General features: G+C 41.1%; 1 protein-coding gene and 1 pseudogene across 8 annotated transcripts in view; one reads left to right on the forward strand and one right to left on the reverse strand.

Moving 5' to 3' along the window:
* Window positions 1-3,183: 3,183 nt before the first annotated feature.
* LOC108580417 lies at window positions 3,184-4,687 on the forward strand (annotated as a pseudogene).
* Window positions 4,688-5,827: 1,140 nt separating this feature from the next.
* Window positions 5,828-16,984, reverse strand: part of INTS6L (integrator complex subunit 6 like) — a 62,563-nt gene continuing 51,406 nt past the window's right edge. For 2 of the 8 annotated variants that reach the window (XM_009198314.3, XM_003918317.5), the window contains 7 exons: window positions 15,313-15,531; window positions 14,288-14,411; window positions 13,123-13,265; window positions 10,902-11,136; window positions 8,171-8,545; window positions 7,189-7,282; window positions 5,828-6,805 (listed from right to left, as the gene is read on the reverse strand). In XM_009198314.3, the coding sequence (XP_009196578.1) occupies window positions 6,697-6,805; window positions 7,189-7,282; window positions 8,171-8,545; window positions 10,902-11,136; window positions 13,123-13,265; window positions 14,288-14,411; window positions 15,313-15,531 (1,299 nt within the window). In that variant the 3' untranslated portion in view covers window positions 5,828-6,696. Of the gene's footprint in view, window positions 6,806-7,188; window positions 7,283-8,170; window positions 8,546-10,901; window positions 11,137-13,122; window positions 13,266-14,287; window positions 14,412-15,312; window positions 15,532-16,984 lie in introns of those variants that run through there. The other 6 variants (XM_021932719.2, XM_009198315.4, XR_002519513.2 and 3 more) reach the window with 6 other exon arrangements.

Consider the following 16,984-nt stretch of genomic DNA (forward strand, 5'->3'; position numbering starts at 1 on the left):
TGTATGGCAGGCAAGTACCAAGAAAATGCAGATGTTACTTTTCTTTCAGATTGGCTTTATGTGGAATTGTGTTTTTAAATAGAAATTTTAGAGCCTCTATGGGTTGGCAGGTGTAATTAGTAGCTACTCTGGTTCCTGTAAAGATTTATTGCATAGTTAAATTCTGGTCATATGAGCCGGACTTGCTATTTCTTGAAACTTGACAGCCATTGCGGTGGTTGGTAGTACTTGCTAAGACCCTTCCATTTAGGAAGAAGTCGATTGCCCAGGGGGCCTTCCTTCCAAGTTATTGATAGGACCCAATCTCCAGGGAGGACTTGCGGGATGTTTTTCGTTTGTCCAGGTGAGGGCAGCACTGTATTGCTGTATTCCTGGATAACCTGATGTACTGGGCTTAGATTTTTTATTTTTGTTATTTATTTATTTATTTATTTATTTATTTGGATAGCAGAGTGTCACTCTATCTCCCAGGAAAGAGTGCAGTGGTGCAATCTTGGCTCACTGCAATCTCCGCCTCCCAGGTTCAAGAGATTCTCCTGCCTCAGCCACCTGAGTAGCTGCGATTACAGGCCCACCACCTCGCCTGGCTCATTTTTGTATTTCAGGGGTTTCACCATGTGGTCTCGATTTCCTGACCTCAAGTGATCCACCCCCTGCAGTCTCCCAAAGTGATGACAGTACAGCCATGAATCACCACACCTGGTCCCTGGCTTAGATTTTGATTATACTGTATAGTAGATTGGGTTTCCAGTTTGATAAACAGGTCTAAGGTAAGGAAGGGTTTCCCAGAAGTTATTGCCAAAGGACTAAGTTCTGTCTTTTCTTTGGATGCCACTCGTATTCTCATGAGGGCTATAGGCAACAGAGTGTACCACGACTCAGAAGTTTCCTGGCACAGTTTTGCCAGGGTCTGCCTTGAAGTTTGATTAGTCCTATTAACCTTGCTGGTGGATTGTGGCCTCCATGAGGAGTGGAGATGATATTTAATTTCCGAAGCTTGGGCTATCTATTGGGTTGTAGTTGCAGGAAAACAGGGTCCTTTGTCGCTTTGCAAGGAGCAGGGAAGGTCAAATCCTGCTATGACCACTTTTGGCAGTGCATTGGCCACTTCTGTAGCTTTCTCTGTTCTGGTGGGGAAAGCTTCTACCCATTCGAGAATGGTGTCTACAAAAACTAAAAGATATTTAAAAACCTGAAAGGTGGGTATTTGGGTGCACCGAATTTGCCAGTACTCATCATCATTGTTTGTTTGTTTCTTTTTCCAGAGATGGAGTTTCACTCTGTCACCTGGGCTGGAGTGCAATGGCGTGAGCTCAGCTCACTGCAACCTCCGCCTCCCCGGGTTCAAGCTATTCTCGTGCCTCAGCTTCCCGAGTAGCTGGGATTACAGGCATGCACCACCATGCCCCGCTAACTTTTGTATTTTTAGTAGAGACAGAGTTTCACCATGTTGGCCAGGCTGGTCTCAAACTCCTGACCTCATGATCCTCCCGCCTCGGACTCCCAAAGTGCTGGGATTACAGGCATGAGCCACTTCGCCCGGCCCTTGTTTTTTTGGTTGTTGTTGTTCGTTTTCCCCCAAGGTAATTTTGAGAGCAAAGTTCACAGGCCAGAGTGACCTTTTTTATTGTGGCTGTCAGGCCTGTACCTGTAAAGTTATGGTATATCCAGGTGGTTGTAGCATCCTGCCCATATGGATGGAATTATGTAAATTTTTGACAATTTGCCACTATGGTACTAAGGAAGCAAGAGCTTTTGGCCTACGAGCCACCAACCCTCAAGTGTTAGGCTCCTCTGATTTTCTTTAGCCCATGCTATTTCTTAGTGTAGTATAGTATAGGATGAATTTATACCAAAAGAATGGGATGGGCATGCTGTCTCATGCCTGTTATCCAGCATTTTGGGGTGCCAAGGCAGGCAGATCAATTGAGGCCAGGAGTTCGAGATCAGCCTGGACAGCATGGCAAACCCCTTCTTTATTGAAAGTACAAAAATTAGCAGCATGATAGCATGTGACTGTAGTCCCAGCTACTCGTGTGGCTGAGGCAGAAGAATTACTTGAGCCCAGGAGGGTGCAGTGAGTCGAAATCAGGCCACTGCAGATCAGCCTGGGTGACAGAGTGAGACTCCGTCTCAAAAAAATAAAAAATAAAATAAAATGAAGAGAATGGGCAGAGAGGAATAAGGCCAGCTGGGCTACAGCTTCCGTAGTTACCATCCTATCTTCCCTGCCAGCCCTTACATTGTCCAATGAGACTGAGGAGTTTCCTTTTTGATGTCTCTGATCGTTTTTCCTTTTTGATGTCTTGATCCTCTTGCTTAAGATCATGCACAGCCTCTAAAAGATGCAGTATTTCTGTTCCATGTTCAATGGGGGAATCCCTTGCATTTAAAGACCCCATTCTTTACAGATAGCAGCATTTTCTCCTGGTAACACTTTAAATATGTAATTACATGGCCTTCTGGCTTTCATTGCTTCTAATGAGAAATTGGTTGTTAATCTCAGTAAGGATCTTTTCTGACAGGTAATTTCTCTCTCACTGCTTTCAAGATTCTCTTTGTCTTTGAACAGTTTGATATAATGCTTTTCAGTGTGGATCTGTTTATCTCCCTTAGAATTCCTTGAGCTTGTGGCATGTGTAGATTCATGTCTATTATTAAATTTGGGAGTTTGGGGCCAATGTTTCTTTAAATATTCTTTATGCTACTTTCCTTCCTCTCCTTCTGGGTATCCTATTGTATATATGTTGTTAGGCTTGATGATGTCCCATAAGTCTCTTAAGTTATGTTCATTCTTCTTAATTCTCCTTTCTTTCTACTCCTCAGACTGGATAATTTCAATCAACTTATCTTCAAGTTCACTGACTGTTTATTTTGCCTGATCAAAGTTGCTATTGGCCCCTCCTCCTGCCTTCCTCCCTTCTTCTCTTCTCTCCTCTCTCTCCTCCCCTCTTCCTTCCTCTCCCCCCTTCCATTTTCCCTCAGCCATCCATCCTCCCTCCTTCCCCCACTGCTGAAGAGCATGCCACATGGTGGACGGGCTAGTTACTTGTTCCAGTGGCGGATGAGCATGGTGTCACCCCAGCCCTGAGTGCTGGGAGCCATCTGGCCTGCATCCAGCCTCCCTGATTGTCTCTTGTCCAGCCCCATGCCTGCACCTGTGTGCTCTAACACATTGCACACCGAGCAGCCATGGGCCCTGAGCAGCCACCACCCCGATCATGCACCGGACTTGCCTGCAGTAGCACAATGAATGATTTTAGAATCAAGAATATGGACCACACAGCCCCTGTGGCTAACAGTTACGGAGGGACACTGAGGCACCAGCCAGGTTTTGACACTTTTTATGGGTCTCTGTTTGCTGTTTTTCACTCTCTAAATAAAGAGCAAACACTGTAAGAAGTGCCAACAGGCTTGGACTCAATTTCTCATGACTTGCCAACTGTACATTGCCCTTGTTAACTCTGTATAGCAAGGCTGTGATGACTCAAGCTTTAAAAGCTACCTTCAGTGGCTTCAAAAAGGAGAAAAAGTGCTTTGGCATTCCAAAGAAACCCTGGCTGTGGAGTGAGCAGCAAGTATGCCAGTGGCTTCTCTGCACTACCAACAAGTTCAGTCTGGTGAACGTGAATCTCCAGAGGCTTAACATGAGTGGCCAGGTATTGTATAACCTTGGCAAGGAGTACTTTCTGGAGCTGGTATTTGACTTTGTGGATGACATTTTCTGGGAACATCTGGACCAGATGACCGAAGAAAACCAAGAAAAGACAAAAGATCAATATAAAGAAAATTCATGCCTGAACTCAATTCCTTATTGGTTTAACAATATGTTAGGTTTTGGCATAAAGCAGGTACCCTATGGTATGCAAACACACAATTACCCCGAAGGCAGCCTCCTGGATGGCATGTGTCCAGCTTCTGCAACCAGCATGCCCAGCTCTGAACAGGAGTTTCAGATGTTCTCTAAGTCTCAGCTCAGCTCTGTCAGCCTCAAATATGCTCCATCAGTCAGGACTTTTTAGGCAACTTGAATTTGCTCACCAACAATTCTGGGAAGCCTAAAGACCACAAATCCCCTGAGAATGGTGCAGACATTTAAAGCTGTCTGCTTTTTTTTAACGTTTAAATCACGAAGCAGACAGCTTTGAGAGCTCAGGCACCTGGAACAGCCAGTCATCCTTACTGGATGCACAGCAGGTTCCTTTTTTCGAGAGCTTCAAAGAAAACTGCAGCCAGTCTCTCTGCCTCAAAAAATTGACCGTGCATTTCAAGGATTACATCCAAGAGAGGAGCAACCCGGTGGAGCAAGGCAAACCAGTTATACCTGTGGCTGTGCTGTCCGGCTTCACAGAAAGTGGACCTGTTCACCTGCGGCAGTTTCTCCTGGAATTTTTGTTAAGACAGTCTTGCCAGTCATTTCATCAGCTGGAATAGGGACAGGTAGGAGTTTAAACTTGCCAACCCTGACAATGTTTCCTGCCAGTGGGGAATCAGGAAAAATAAGCCCAAGATGAACTACTAGAAGCTAAGCCTGGGTTGACACTACTATTTGGACAAGAACATCCTCCATAAGATGTCAGGAAAGTGCTATATGTGCTGCTCTTTGTGTGACCTCCAAAACTTGCTGGGGTTCATGCCTGAGGAACTGTACACCATTCTGGGCTTCCAGCCCAACACAGAGGGCTGAGGTCTCTGGGACCACCATGAATCAGGCCAAGGCCCGTCGACTGAGTGGAAGTCCATCCTGACCAACTACTCCAAGGACCCAGGAAAGACACGAATGAATATGTCCAGGAATGTCTCCAAGAAGCAGTGGACTTATTGCATCCAAAACCACACCTCTTGACCAGGCTTTCTCTCTTGTGGCAGAGAAGGCAAAGCTAATACTACTCACAGTGCTTTTAAATGAAAATGGTCAAGAAACAGGCACTGGGAAGCCATCCTGGCTCCTAGCAGGCTATGGGAAGGGATGGTGCTGGCTGTTTGAGAGTCTCAAAGGAGCAAGCATATCATAAATGCACACAAATTATTTTTCCATTTTCTTTTGTGTTTTGCAACCAGGAACAGAAAATGCAAAAACTCCCTTTTGTTTGAGATGGGTAGGAAGGTGGGAAGTAAACAGCCATGCCATTTCAGAAGTCAGTCTGTATATATTATTATTATTATTTGAGACAGGGTCTTGCTCTGTTGCCCAGGCTGGAGTTCAATGGTGTGATCATAGTTCACTGCAGCCTCCACCTTCTGAGCTCAAACAGCCCTCCCACCTCAGCCTCCTGAGTAGCTGGGACCACAGTTGCGTATAACCATGTCCAGCTAATTAAAAATACATATATTTGGAGAGATGGGGTCTCACCATGTTGCCCAAGCTGGTCTTGAACTCCTGGGCTCAAGTGGTCCTCCCACCTTGGCTTCCGAAAGTGCTGGGATTACAGATGTGGGCCACTGCACCTGGCCTCAAATTTCTTTTGTACTCGGCCATTCCAAGGGTGGGTCGAAATGCCAAAAAGCAATCCTACCATGTTTCAATGACTTCTCTCCTAATTCAGGATTGACTTGGTTGCTGTAAACCTTTTACTGTATTCTAGAGTTCCAATAAAACTTGATTCTGACAGGTTTTTTTTTTTTCCAGTGTTTTCCATGTTTCTTGAAAGTGACTAGTCCCTAGGGTACTCTACTCTGCCATTTTCACTAACGTCACTCAGTTCTGTGAGTGATGTTTTGAAGTTTAAATCCTTATGTTAACATCTTGTTTAACAGCATACGCTCTTTTTCTGAAAGGAATAACAAATCACAAGAAACATATAACTAGAAATTTATCCAGCATTAATGAACTTGTGAAAATCAATAAAATGATTTATTTTATATATGCAAAGTCAAAATCTCTTTGTACACTTTAATTTTTGCAAATTCATACAAACATAACAATACTGCTCCATATAAACTTTGTATAAACATTAAAGGAAATATACACTTTTTTTGTTCTTCTTGTGCTTCCAAAGCACAGAATATATAAGTCCATCTGAAGACTTTCTATCATCACATGCAAGAACAAATGTCAGAGGTTGGGGGCAGCCTCAAGTGCACTTTGTAATGTCTCTAGACAAAAGAGAAGAGAGTTGGAGGTAGATTGTTTGGTGACTCTCCCTGCCCCTTCCCACAGAGAAATAAGTTACCCGAATAGCAGCTTCTTACTTCTTTGATTCAAACTATCCTGAATATTGCATGGTTTAAAAGGCACAACTAGGCATTGTTGAAAACTTTGTTCAGCACACATAAGATTGCCATTTCTTTTCTGTACACCTATTCTTTCTGAAGGACACAGTAAGAGCACCAAGTTGTGCTCCACTTGCAGGTGGCCCCTAGCCACTCTGAGAATGCCTGGAATGGCAAAGTTCAAAAGAGTGACCTCTCATTACCTGCGGTAGGGGCAGCGGTGTTTACTGAATTTAGCCTGCTGAATTAATAACATCACCTTCCTCAATTGAGAAAAACAAAACAATTCATACTTAAAAAAAGTATTAAGGCAAAAGCCCAGCTTTCACTGCCAGATAATCATAAAATTCAAAAGCCCCACTGCTGCTTCTTAGCATCTGGAAGGCAATTCCCTTGACTCAAACATTTCTGGAGGCTTCAACAATATCCCATTCCATCCTACAGCACAGAAAACTTGTCATTTTTTTCTCATTGGTCTTTGCACTAACATGACGATCTGTTGTTGATGTGATCAATGTTGCTGAGAAGGTGGTGGGAATCTATTTTTTCTAGTACCTTCTCGAGGTACTGAATTAGGACTCGTCTTTTAAACCTGAAAATAAAGAGAAATTTATTAACCAAAAGATACTTAAAGAACTCATGATGTTCAAGGCACTGTGTGGGATACAAAGTGAAGCTTACAATCTACATAGGAATATAAAGATTGTCCTCATGGAAAGATACGGTTTAGAGCAAGTACCAATAGTGGCAATTGAGGGCCCAAGCCTACCTGAGACTATGATAAAACTAGAAGGATGAATGAGTTGAGTTCAGGTAACATAAATCCAAATACTTCTGGAGACAACCTTAACTATGAGTGAGGGCCAGGGTTTGAGAAAAAAGCAAGGCAGAGCCTATTCCTCTCTTTGTCCTGCACTGGGCCCTACTGCTCTAAAAACAAAAATGAAAAACTGAAGAGTTCCTGTTTTTACCCACCTTGCAGCTTCCTTGATGGTAAATTCAACAAACTGTTTCTTCATCTCCAGAGGTCCTTGCACTTCTTCAAGCAAAATGAAAATTCTTTCATATTCTGAAGATATTTAAAAAACTTCAGTATTTTTATAAAGATGAAAGGGAAATAAAATTTAACTACTGTACATCCTTAGTAATTGTTCTTTGTGAGTGGAGAGTTAGATGTAGTTTGTATTTTAAACATTCGGATCAAAATATCTGCATGCATCTACTAGGGCAACTCTTGTTAACACTAACCAAATGTAGCAGGCTGAATAGCAGCTGCTTAAAATTGTCCACATTTTAATCCCTGGAACCTGTGAATATGTTACCTTATATGGCAAAAAAGACTTTACTTTGCCGGTGTAATTAAGTTAAGGATCTTGAGATGGGGAGATTATCCAAGTTTATGCATGTGGGCCCAATGTAAGCACAAGTGTCCTTATAAGATGAAACAGTAGAGTTAAGGTCAGAGAGAAAACATGTAAAGACAGGAGCAGAGGTCAGAGAGGAGAAAAAGTGCTAAGGGTGTTTTCATGAAAATGGAGGAAGGGGCCATGGGCCAAAGAATACAGATGGCCCTTAGAAGCTCGAAAAGGCAAAGAAAGAAATCCTCTCTAGAACTAGCAGACGGAATGCTGGTCTGCCAACACTATTTTGGCTCAGCAAAAATAATTTCAGAATTCTGACTTCCAGAACTGTAAGATAATAATTTGTATTGTTTTAAGCTAGGAATCTTTTGGTAACATGTTATGGCAGCAAAAGGAAGCATTACAAGAAATAAGGGGAAAAAACAGGAAAATATATACTGTACCTTTTTAGCTAAAGCAAGAGGAATTGCCTTAAACTATGTGAAAGCCCAATATTGCCCCCAGTGTACCTCAAGGGGTAGTTTGAATCTATAGTGAATCATAGAATGAGAGAGACCTCCTGGTGCATTATTGATAGACGTTCTTTCACTACTTACTTCGTCCAAACTTTCGAACTTCCTTCATTAATTGATGTTTTATATCAGCATTGATTCCTTGTGCCATAGCAGGAGTGATTTGTAATGTATTTGGCATAGTTCCCAAAGTAGATGCTACTGGGTCTTTTTGGTCATCAACAGAGAGACTGCAGTTTTTCGCTCCTCCTACAAATGCGTTAATACCAGGTTTTTGAATCAGCTCATCTCTGCTGAGACTTGTGAAGTCATCAGATAGAGAATCCAATTGGTTGGGTGGCATAAGATCTCCTGTCATATTTATAAGCTCTGATGGAGCAGATTTTGACAGGAAGCCATCAGATGTGATCTGACCATTTTCCATCTTCTCCTCATGGCCATCGTGAATGACAGTAGCATCTGGAAACCAAATGAAGAGGTTGAGCTGTGAGGTAAGTGTATTATGTCAACCCCACAGGTATATCCCTCTGATGCTCAATTTCTAGGAAATTATCTCATAAAGCAGGAGGATATACCAGGTGGTGATCTGAGACCCCTCAAATTGAGGCCAGGACACATAATACAATAAAACCACCTCTTATTTTCTGGCCCTATGAATACATATGGAAACCAAGTAAGACAGTACAACTCTAAACACACATTCACAGATCCCTGGTACTCATGCGTTAGTGTCAGCTTGTTATGCTTTACAAGTTGAAAACAGCAAGTCTCACTTTATTTCATGACTTCTCAAATTCACATACAACCTGCCATGCTTTACTGAGCTGGAAGCCAGACAACTTGGATACACCACAAGCTGCCTCCTCTTTACATCAAATACATTCTGAGAAAATAGAGGTGGCCATTAGTGCTGAAAGTTCTATAACACACTCCATCACCAAAAATCCCTTTTAGTGTATTATCTTTCTAATTCTTCTTTTCTGTGTCAGAAAAGTGACTTTCTTTTCACTCCAGATGTGACACCTCTTTCATTTATTCATCGTCTGTGGCAGGCAGTGTGTCGGGAGCTGGGGATCAGCGGTAAACAGCCCGAGAGCAACGTTCCCTTGCCCTTGTGGAGCTCACATCCTCATGGGGCAGTCAGACAGTACATGCAGAATGAGCAAATGAAAGAAGCAGCATTGGGCTGGTGTTGGGGAAGCCATCTACAGGCCTTTGGGAGACAGCAGCAGAGGGAGCCCCAGGGGCTCCCGTGTTAGGAGAAGATGACAGAGGCCAGGCTGTGCAGTCTTGCAGACTAAAGCTGGTTCAGGGTCCTTTCTGAGTGCTTAGGAGAGTTGAGAATGGGTTTTCAGGAGCAACATGGCATGATGTGATATACATGTGGACATAATTATCTGGCCACAGGATTAGAGAGTATATGATAGATGGGGGCTAGTTTAGAAACATGAAGCTGAGATAAGAAGGTATTGTACTAGCATGGTGAGAGGTCACAGCAGTGTGCACTGGAGGGATAGAGAGAAATAGTGGGATTTAGGGATGTTGAACATCAAGTTTCCTGAACTTGTGAAAGGTATCAAAGCAAGGGAAGAATAAGAGAAAAATCATGATGACTCTATGGTTTGTCACCTGAACCACTGGGTAAATAGTGCTGAAGTGTGGCAGGAGTCAGGGCACAACTGCCCTCCAGAGTATTCTTCCTGACTCTGGTTCAATGATCTCAGGTTGATAGCTTGACATTGATAAATATTAGCATTATTTACATAAAGGAAATCTGCAAACACTACAATCTAGAGCTTTTCTATGCTCCTCAACCCTGACAGATGTTAAAGGTTTACTGGCACATATCTGGATGGTGCCATTATCTGCAATGTGGAAGGCTATAAGTAGAGCTGTTTTGGAGAGGGGCAAGTTCAAGAGTTCAGTTGAAACTCATGAAACTTACTGAGTTTTATTTGTCTATTAGACACCTAAGTGGAGATGTATGTCCACAAGTAAGTCTGAGTCTGAATTTGAGGAGCAAGTAATATTCTAGAGATATAAATATCAGAGTTGTTGAAACATAGATCAAATTTAGAGCCCCAAGACTGCATGGGGTCACCTAGGAAGAGAGTGCAGTGAAGAATAGGAGAGGTCCCAGGATTGAGCTTTGAGGCCCTATGATATTTAGAGGTGGAAAGAAAAGGCAAAACCAGAAAAAGAGGATGAAAGGGAGTTGCTATTAGAGGGAAAAGAAAGCTATGAGCTTATGGTGTCTGAGAACCCAACGTACCCATGGAGGAGGGAGTGAATAACTGTGTCAAATGCTGCAGAGAAGGAATGGCAATGTGCTGCAGACACTAGTGACCTTGATGAGAATGTTTCAGTGGGGTCAAGGAGGCAGATACCAGACTGCACTGGGTTAGAGCATGCATAGGTGGTGATAACACAAAGAGCAAGTGCAGATCCACTCTTGCCCCTACTGCCAGGGAAACCTGCTTTATCCTCCTCACCCTTGCAGCCACTACAAAAGGTCGCAGCAAACATGCTCACCTCTTTCCATTTCTCCATTAATTACTGTGGTATTTACTTGGTAAGCAATGTATTCATCACTGTTAATTACTATATAATTTTTTCACCTTATGTAGATTGAGATCCTTGAAACAGGTTCTCTGCTCTCTGTGGGGATTATTGTACCTACCACATAGATGATTTAGTAATGGCTTACTTAATGAACACAAACAACATAAAGGAAGGAATACAGAAAGGAAAATAAAATTGTTTAGCGTTTTAGTCCTCTAGGAGCCATAAGGAAATCACAACCACTACTCTATACCTGTATGTACAAGGGTGGGTTTTATGAGGTTTGGATAAGATGGGAACCACGAGGCTGAGGGTGGTCCCTTTCCGCCCACATGGTTAGTTACAGTAGGTGGTGTTTGTGGTTTCCTCAACAGCAGGGACATACTCCGCCTTCTCTTAGATGACATAGGACTGCTGGGTTCCCCTGGACGTTTCACTTTGTTTTGTGGCCCTGCTACAAACTCATCTGCTTCATCAATCATCATTCCCTAAAAAACACATAAATGAACGTATTTCATTAAAGACCAAAATGCAACTATTATAAAACTGCAAGCACTCTTAATATGCATACATAATCAATCTTACATTGTATCACTGTCTTTTTTTCTTTCATTTTTTAAAATCCCATGCCAGATTAATATAATATAAATATTAATCATGGGCCGAAGATTTACCTTACCCCACCCCAACTTTGTTCTTAGAGAAATGCAACTCAATTTTAATCCAATTTAAATGGAACAAGGAGGAAACTAACATATAGGATGTTGTTCCAAGCAAAACATACTACAATAATGATAAAACAGAAAGTATGCAAATAAGCAGCATTATTCAATCAAAATGAGAGAAGTACAAACCACTTTGCATCAACCCTTCATAAGGGAAATACTTTCCTTTTTTGTGCTTCAAACTCATATCATTAAACAACACTGATTATCACTGTACAGTATGCTACGTGTAGATGTTGAAAGGCAGGCAGGTGGAAAATGTAACTCCCTCGTCTGCAGCCTCACAAGGATTCAAATATGCCCACTTTGATGCTGGGCAGGCAGTGAGGAGGCTTTTCACTCTTGAGGGTAGATAAAAGATGAGAGGCAGCAGTGTAGAAGTCTAGCCAAGAGCTGTTCTTGTCCAAAGACAATCCAAGAACATGTGCCCTTATTATTTGAATAAAATCATATTAAATGACTTTTCCAAAGGATTTTTTACTCATAAACAATACAGAAAGGGGAAAACATTTTCACTGAGAATTTACTATATGCCTGTTCATGTTGTAAACAGTGTACATGTACTCATTTAATATCATGCAGAGTTCTATTAGTTAAGTGTAATTTTTTTTTTTTTTTTTTTTTTTTTTTTTGAGATGGAGTCTCACTCTGTCGCCGAGGCTGGAATGCAATGGTACGATCTTGGTTCACTACAATCTCCGCCTCCCGGGTTCAAGTGATTTGCCTGTCTAAGCCTTCTACAGTAGCTGGGATTACAGGCACCCACCAGCATGCCTGGCTAATTTTTGTATTTTTAGTAGAGACAGGGTTTCGCCATGTTGGCCAGGCTGGTCTCGAACTCCCGACCTCAAGTGATCTGCCTGCCTCAGCCTCCCAAAGTGCTGGGATTACAGGCGTGAGCCACCTCGTCCAGCCTAGTTAGGTGTAATTATTATCCCCAGTGCTACAAAATGAGGAAAGCGAAGCACAGAAAGATAAACTGAGAATTTAGGTGAGGTGGACTACCATTTAATTGAGGATTGAGGTGAGGTGGAATACCTCTGAATCTAGTCTTGTCACAAAACAGATTATTGTGTGGTCTGGGCCTTAATACCAATGGTCTCCTCCATGAGTGCAGCTATAATCCCATCTGTTTTCATGCTTTAATAGGTAAGTCAGTATATCTCTCTCACACTCACACACACACACACGTCCCACATTTAGATTTTTAGTAGGACCATTCAAGTAAAACAACATCACTTAGTACTTCATATTTCAAGGGACGCATTCATCGTTTTCTAGATCAAGCACTACAAATATGAACCATGGGAACAGGAAATAAACTGTGATTTCGATATTAAAGAAATTAGTGTGTGGTGGGATGAATATATACTCTGGAGTGAGAAAGACGTGGATTCTAATCCTTGCTCTTATGTGCTGTGTCACAGGTAAGGCATTTGACCACTGCGGCCCTTGATTTCTCCCTTTTAAAGGGCAAACAGTAGCATTCGTCTTACAGAACAGTTGTGAGCATTAAATGAGATCATTTAAAACACCAGCTCCTACTAGTACCCAATACATGGCAGCTCTGACTTTATTCAACCAAAACACTGTTGCATCAGGAGGCTCCCACTAAGAGCCTGGGTGTCATATTTTATTGTTTAAACAAACAAATGGAGAACCTCTGATTTGTATTCATCTTGCCAAAAAGAAAATAATTATATAGCAAGAATATCCCAATTTAGGCAGACATAGGCATAGGTATCCTACCTTCTTATCTTGTTTAAATGGATTGCCAAAAGTATGCAGTCTTTTGGGTTGGTCTGGATCAATCTCTCGCAGCGGAGAAGCCAATGTCTTCAGATATTCCTGATAGTTACCCATTTGTGCAACTGGAACACTATGAAGGGAATCTGCAAAATCACAGGAAAAGGAATTGATGCTTATAGCTTAAGCGTATGGTCCTTTTGAGAAGACATCATAGTTTGGTTTAGCAGTGTGTCTTGGCATCCAATAGTATTTAAAGTCTCGAATCTAGCATTCTAGGATCTAGAATCATCTCTCTTCACCCCAATCATAACTTAGTCTTACCATTACTACTGCCTACAGGCTCACATCGCTAGGATTAGAACAACTCCCTTGCCTTCAAACCAGGTTTGAGAATGGGCTGACCCTACACCACCATCCTAACTCAAATCACCACATATTTTCTGCATTTCAAAGAGTCTAGGCTCTACGGCATTCTCTTATCATCCAGAGAATCTTGGTTAGTAGGTCTTACTCACTGAGAATTTGATTAAATCTGTAGGTTCTCTTCCTAGAAAAAACCTCTTACACACAAAACTTTGTGTATAATTTCAGGGAATTGGCCGGAATAAGATTTGCTCATTTTAGTAAACAGGTGAGCCTTTTTAAAATAAACAAAATGGAGTAAATGGAATTTGTAAATAGTCACAATTATCCTCAATACCATTAGGTTGATTACTTTCATTTAAATGAGGTATTCTCTACTGAGTTTATCACAGTAGGCTGGGTGTTATAGTGTTTGGGTGTGCAGATTGGGAAATCTCATAGATCTAGGTTCTGCCACTTTCCAACTGGCTAAACTTGGGCAAACTACTAAAATGCTCACTCTCAGTTTCCATGTCCATGAAGTGGACATAAAAACAGTATCTATTTCCTGGGGTTGTTTGAAGCTTACAATAGCTAAAGCATGGCAAGTGGAGTGTACGTGCTGATTAATGCACACTTGCCCTTAAACTTGAAAAAAAAAAAAAAAATGTGCCTGGTAAACAGACATAGGGATTCAGTGAAAACAGGTATTTTATACATTAAAATACTATAAAATAACCTACTCATTATGCAATAAACACCTTCCTGTAAGTCATGCCTGGCATTTTCCAAAAAAAAAAAAAGTATTTCACAGTTATTTTACCTTCATCTTGTCCAACAATAAACTTGTGCGTTTTCAGCAGATTGGATCTCATTCTGGTCAGCTGGTCTAAAAGACCTCTACGGGGAATATCATAAGCATTTCTGTATGTCTGAGGTTTCAAATCCTATTTGAAATGAAACAAATAATTTCAGCTATTCCTGAGGCTTTTAATATAGAAATATAATACTTATCTCTCTTAAAATGTTATTGAAGAGCATTATGTCAATACAACTGACTACAGCAGAATTTTCCCAGTGGCAAAATTCCACTTGCTAGCCTCGTTCTGCATTGTAACACACCTACAGGGTATTAAAGCCACGGGACTATCCCTTTTCAAATATTTCATTTAAAACACCAAATCCCCAGATTGATACCTGTGGCCGCCTTGCAGGACCACTGCTTGTACTCTAGATGTATTCAACTGGCAGCCATGGAGGGGAGGTAAGCTGCTGGGATCTCCCCTCAGGAAAGCAATGGCTGATCCTGCAAGGAGTGCAGTTAGCAGAGAGCCTCCCGCTGCTGTGGTACCATAGGGTGCTGCAGCACTGAGCTGAGGCCATGCCCTTCCCAGGCTGCCCATGGCCAGTAACAGAGAATGGCAGGGTGTTAGGGCCTGGCCAGCTCTGCCCAGCGTGGTCCTCCTCTATGGGAAATCTTGGTGCTAGAGGTCCCCACTGGGCTGGCCAAGACTTTCTCCAAGCTACACCAATGTCTGAGCTTCTTCACACCCAATTCTTCTTCATTTCTCATTCCTCTCATAGGTGATGGGTCAGCTTTGTGGCTTGGAAGCTCTCCCTGCCTACTCCAGCTTCATCTCCCCTTTATCTTTCATGGGTGTTATCCACAAAATAAATCTTATCCATTTAATTCCATATTGATATCTGCTGACAATTCCTAAACTGGTCCATCATTAACTACTAACTCCAAAATAGGATTGTCCATTATTTCAAAATTAAAGGAATATGAAAGACATAAATGTATCAGACAAGTTCAAACAAATACAAACTATTTATGTCACAATTTACCTTGTTTAAGAGCCCAATTTGGAAGCCAGCAAATTCTTTGGTGTTCAATTCTGTCAGCCTAAGCGCAGTTTCCCCTGTGATTTCTTTCAATAGTTTTCTAAAATTTTTATTGTGAGTCAAGGACATGCCACCTCCAGAATGATTTTTCACTTTAATTCCAATTTCCTGGGGAGGTTTCTTCCCCACTGATGCTAGTATTCGTTCTGACTCTAGTTTGGTCTAAAATGAAAGTACACAATGTGTTATAAAAAATCTACATTACCACTGTCATTTTTACTACTTAAGAAAGATAATACTTTCAGAACCCCACAGAACAATTTTCAGTTACAAATCACAGAAAAATGGATAATTAAACATTTTCCTGTGCTTCTCTGCACTACCACAGCAAACAGATAGGGGGCGGGAAAGACAAATAATATGGCTTTTTGTTGTTTGTTTTTGTTTTTTTCTTTCTCGTCTAGTGTCAACATTATAATAAAATCATGGAGAGAATAAAAACCATGAATAAGAATTTCATTCATAGACATTTAAAAGCACATTTTGTTATGATAAAATCTAGTCTAAGTGAACAGGTTCATTTCAGACTCAGACATAAAGGTTTAAGACTCTGTATTTATATATGTAAACTAGTGCTAAAATTCATCGATTGGCATTATATCTGAAAAAATTGAACTATTTATCTCTAATATTGGACTATCCAAAAAAGGTCTTAGAAGATAATGCTTAATTTAACAGATATTACCAAGTAAATAATTTGTAAAAAGCCTCTTAATAGGCATTGTGATACCATATTGATTAATATTGTGTGAGTGTATTCTAGCAATATATATTTGGCATATTTTGTGTTTTACATAAATCTGAAATGGCTCAAGAAACACCGGTGACCTAGTTATTAAATTAGTAATTTGAGCTATTATAAATTAGCTATGATCTTCTCTTTTTCTCAAAAAGATGGAATTCCACCAATGTTTGGTAAACCTAAAATAATTTTGGATTTCTTGTGGTTTGGTCAGAGATATTTATTAATTTTCCCTAATTATTGGAATTAAGTCTATGCTTATTATCGCTAAAAAATTCTTAAGTCATGAAATATGAGATAAGAGAAAATGAAGCGTCTGTTTCCTCAAATGGTCTTGAAAGCTCATGCATAAAATGATACATGTGCCCCAAAAGGTCCCAGAACTTGCATTAATTAAAATATCTGTACACTATTCTTCCTTGTGGCCATACCTTGGTGACACAGCCTTAAAGGCTTAGGTAAACATCAAATTTTTAAAAAATCGATAGATCAATAGATAAATAAATAAATAACCAAACCAAAACATTTACAACAACCACAAAAAAATCTATTAGCAGAGAGGTAAGGAGGTTAGGGGGATACTTGGTAGATTAGAAATCTGGGGTTGCCCTTACTTTCTTTTGCACTTATAAGCACACTAGACTGGTAGGAGCTAGTAAGCTCCAGACCATACTTAAGTTGTCAGTTCCTAGCAAGGTGTGTCGGCATCCCAATTGTGGAGTCACTTTGGTTCTTTGGTGAAATCTGATGTTTTTCTCACTACTCTCCATTTCCTAAAGGCCAAACTTCCAAACACATCCACCTTGAAGCATTATCACCACTGCGAATACTACTATTGTCCCCTACCTGGGAATACCTTTGTGCATAAGGTAA

The sequence above is a fragment of the Papio anubis genome, chromosome X (assembly GCF_008728515.1).
Source record: "Papio anubis isolate 15944 chromosome X, Panubis1.0, whole genome shotgun sequence".
Lineage (NCBI taxonomy): Eukaryota > Metazoa > Chordata > Mammalia > Primates > Cercopithecidae > Papio > Papio anubis.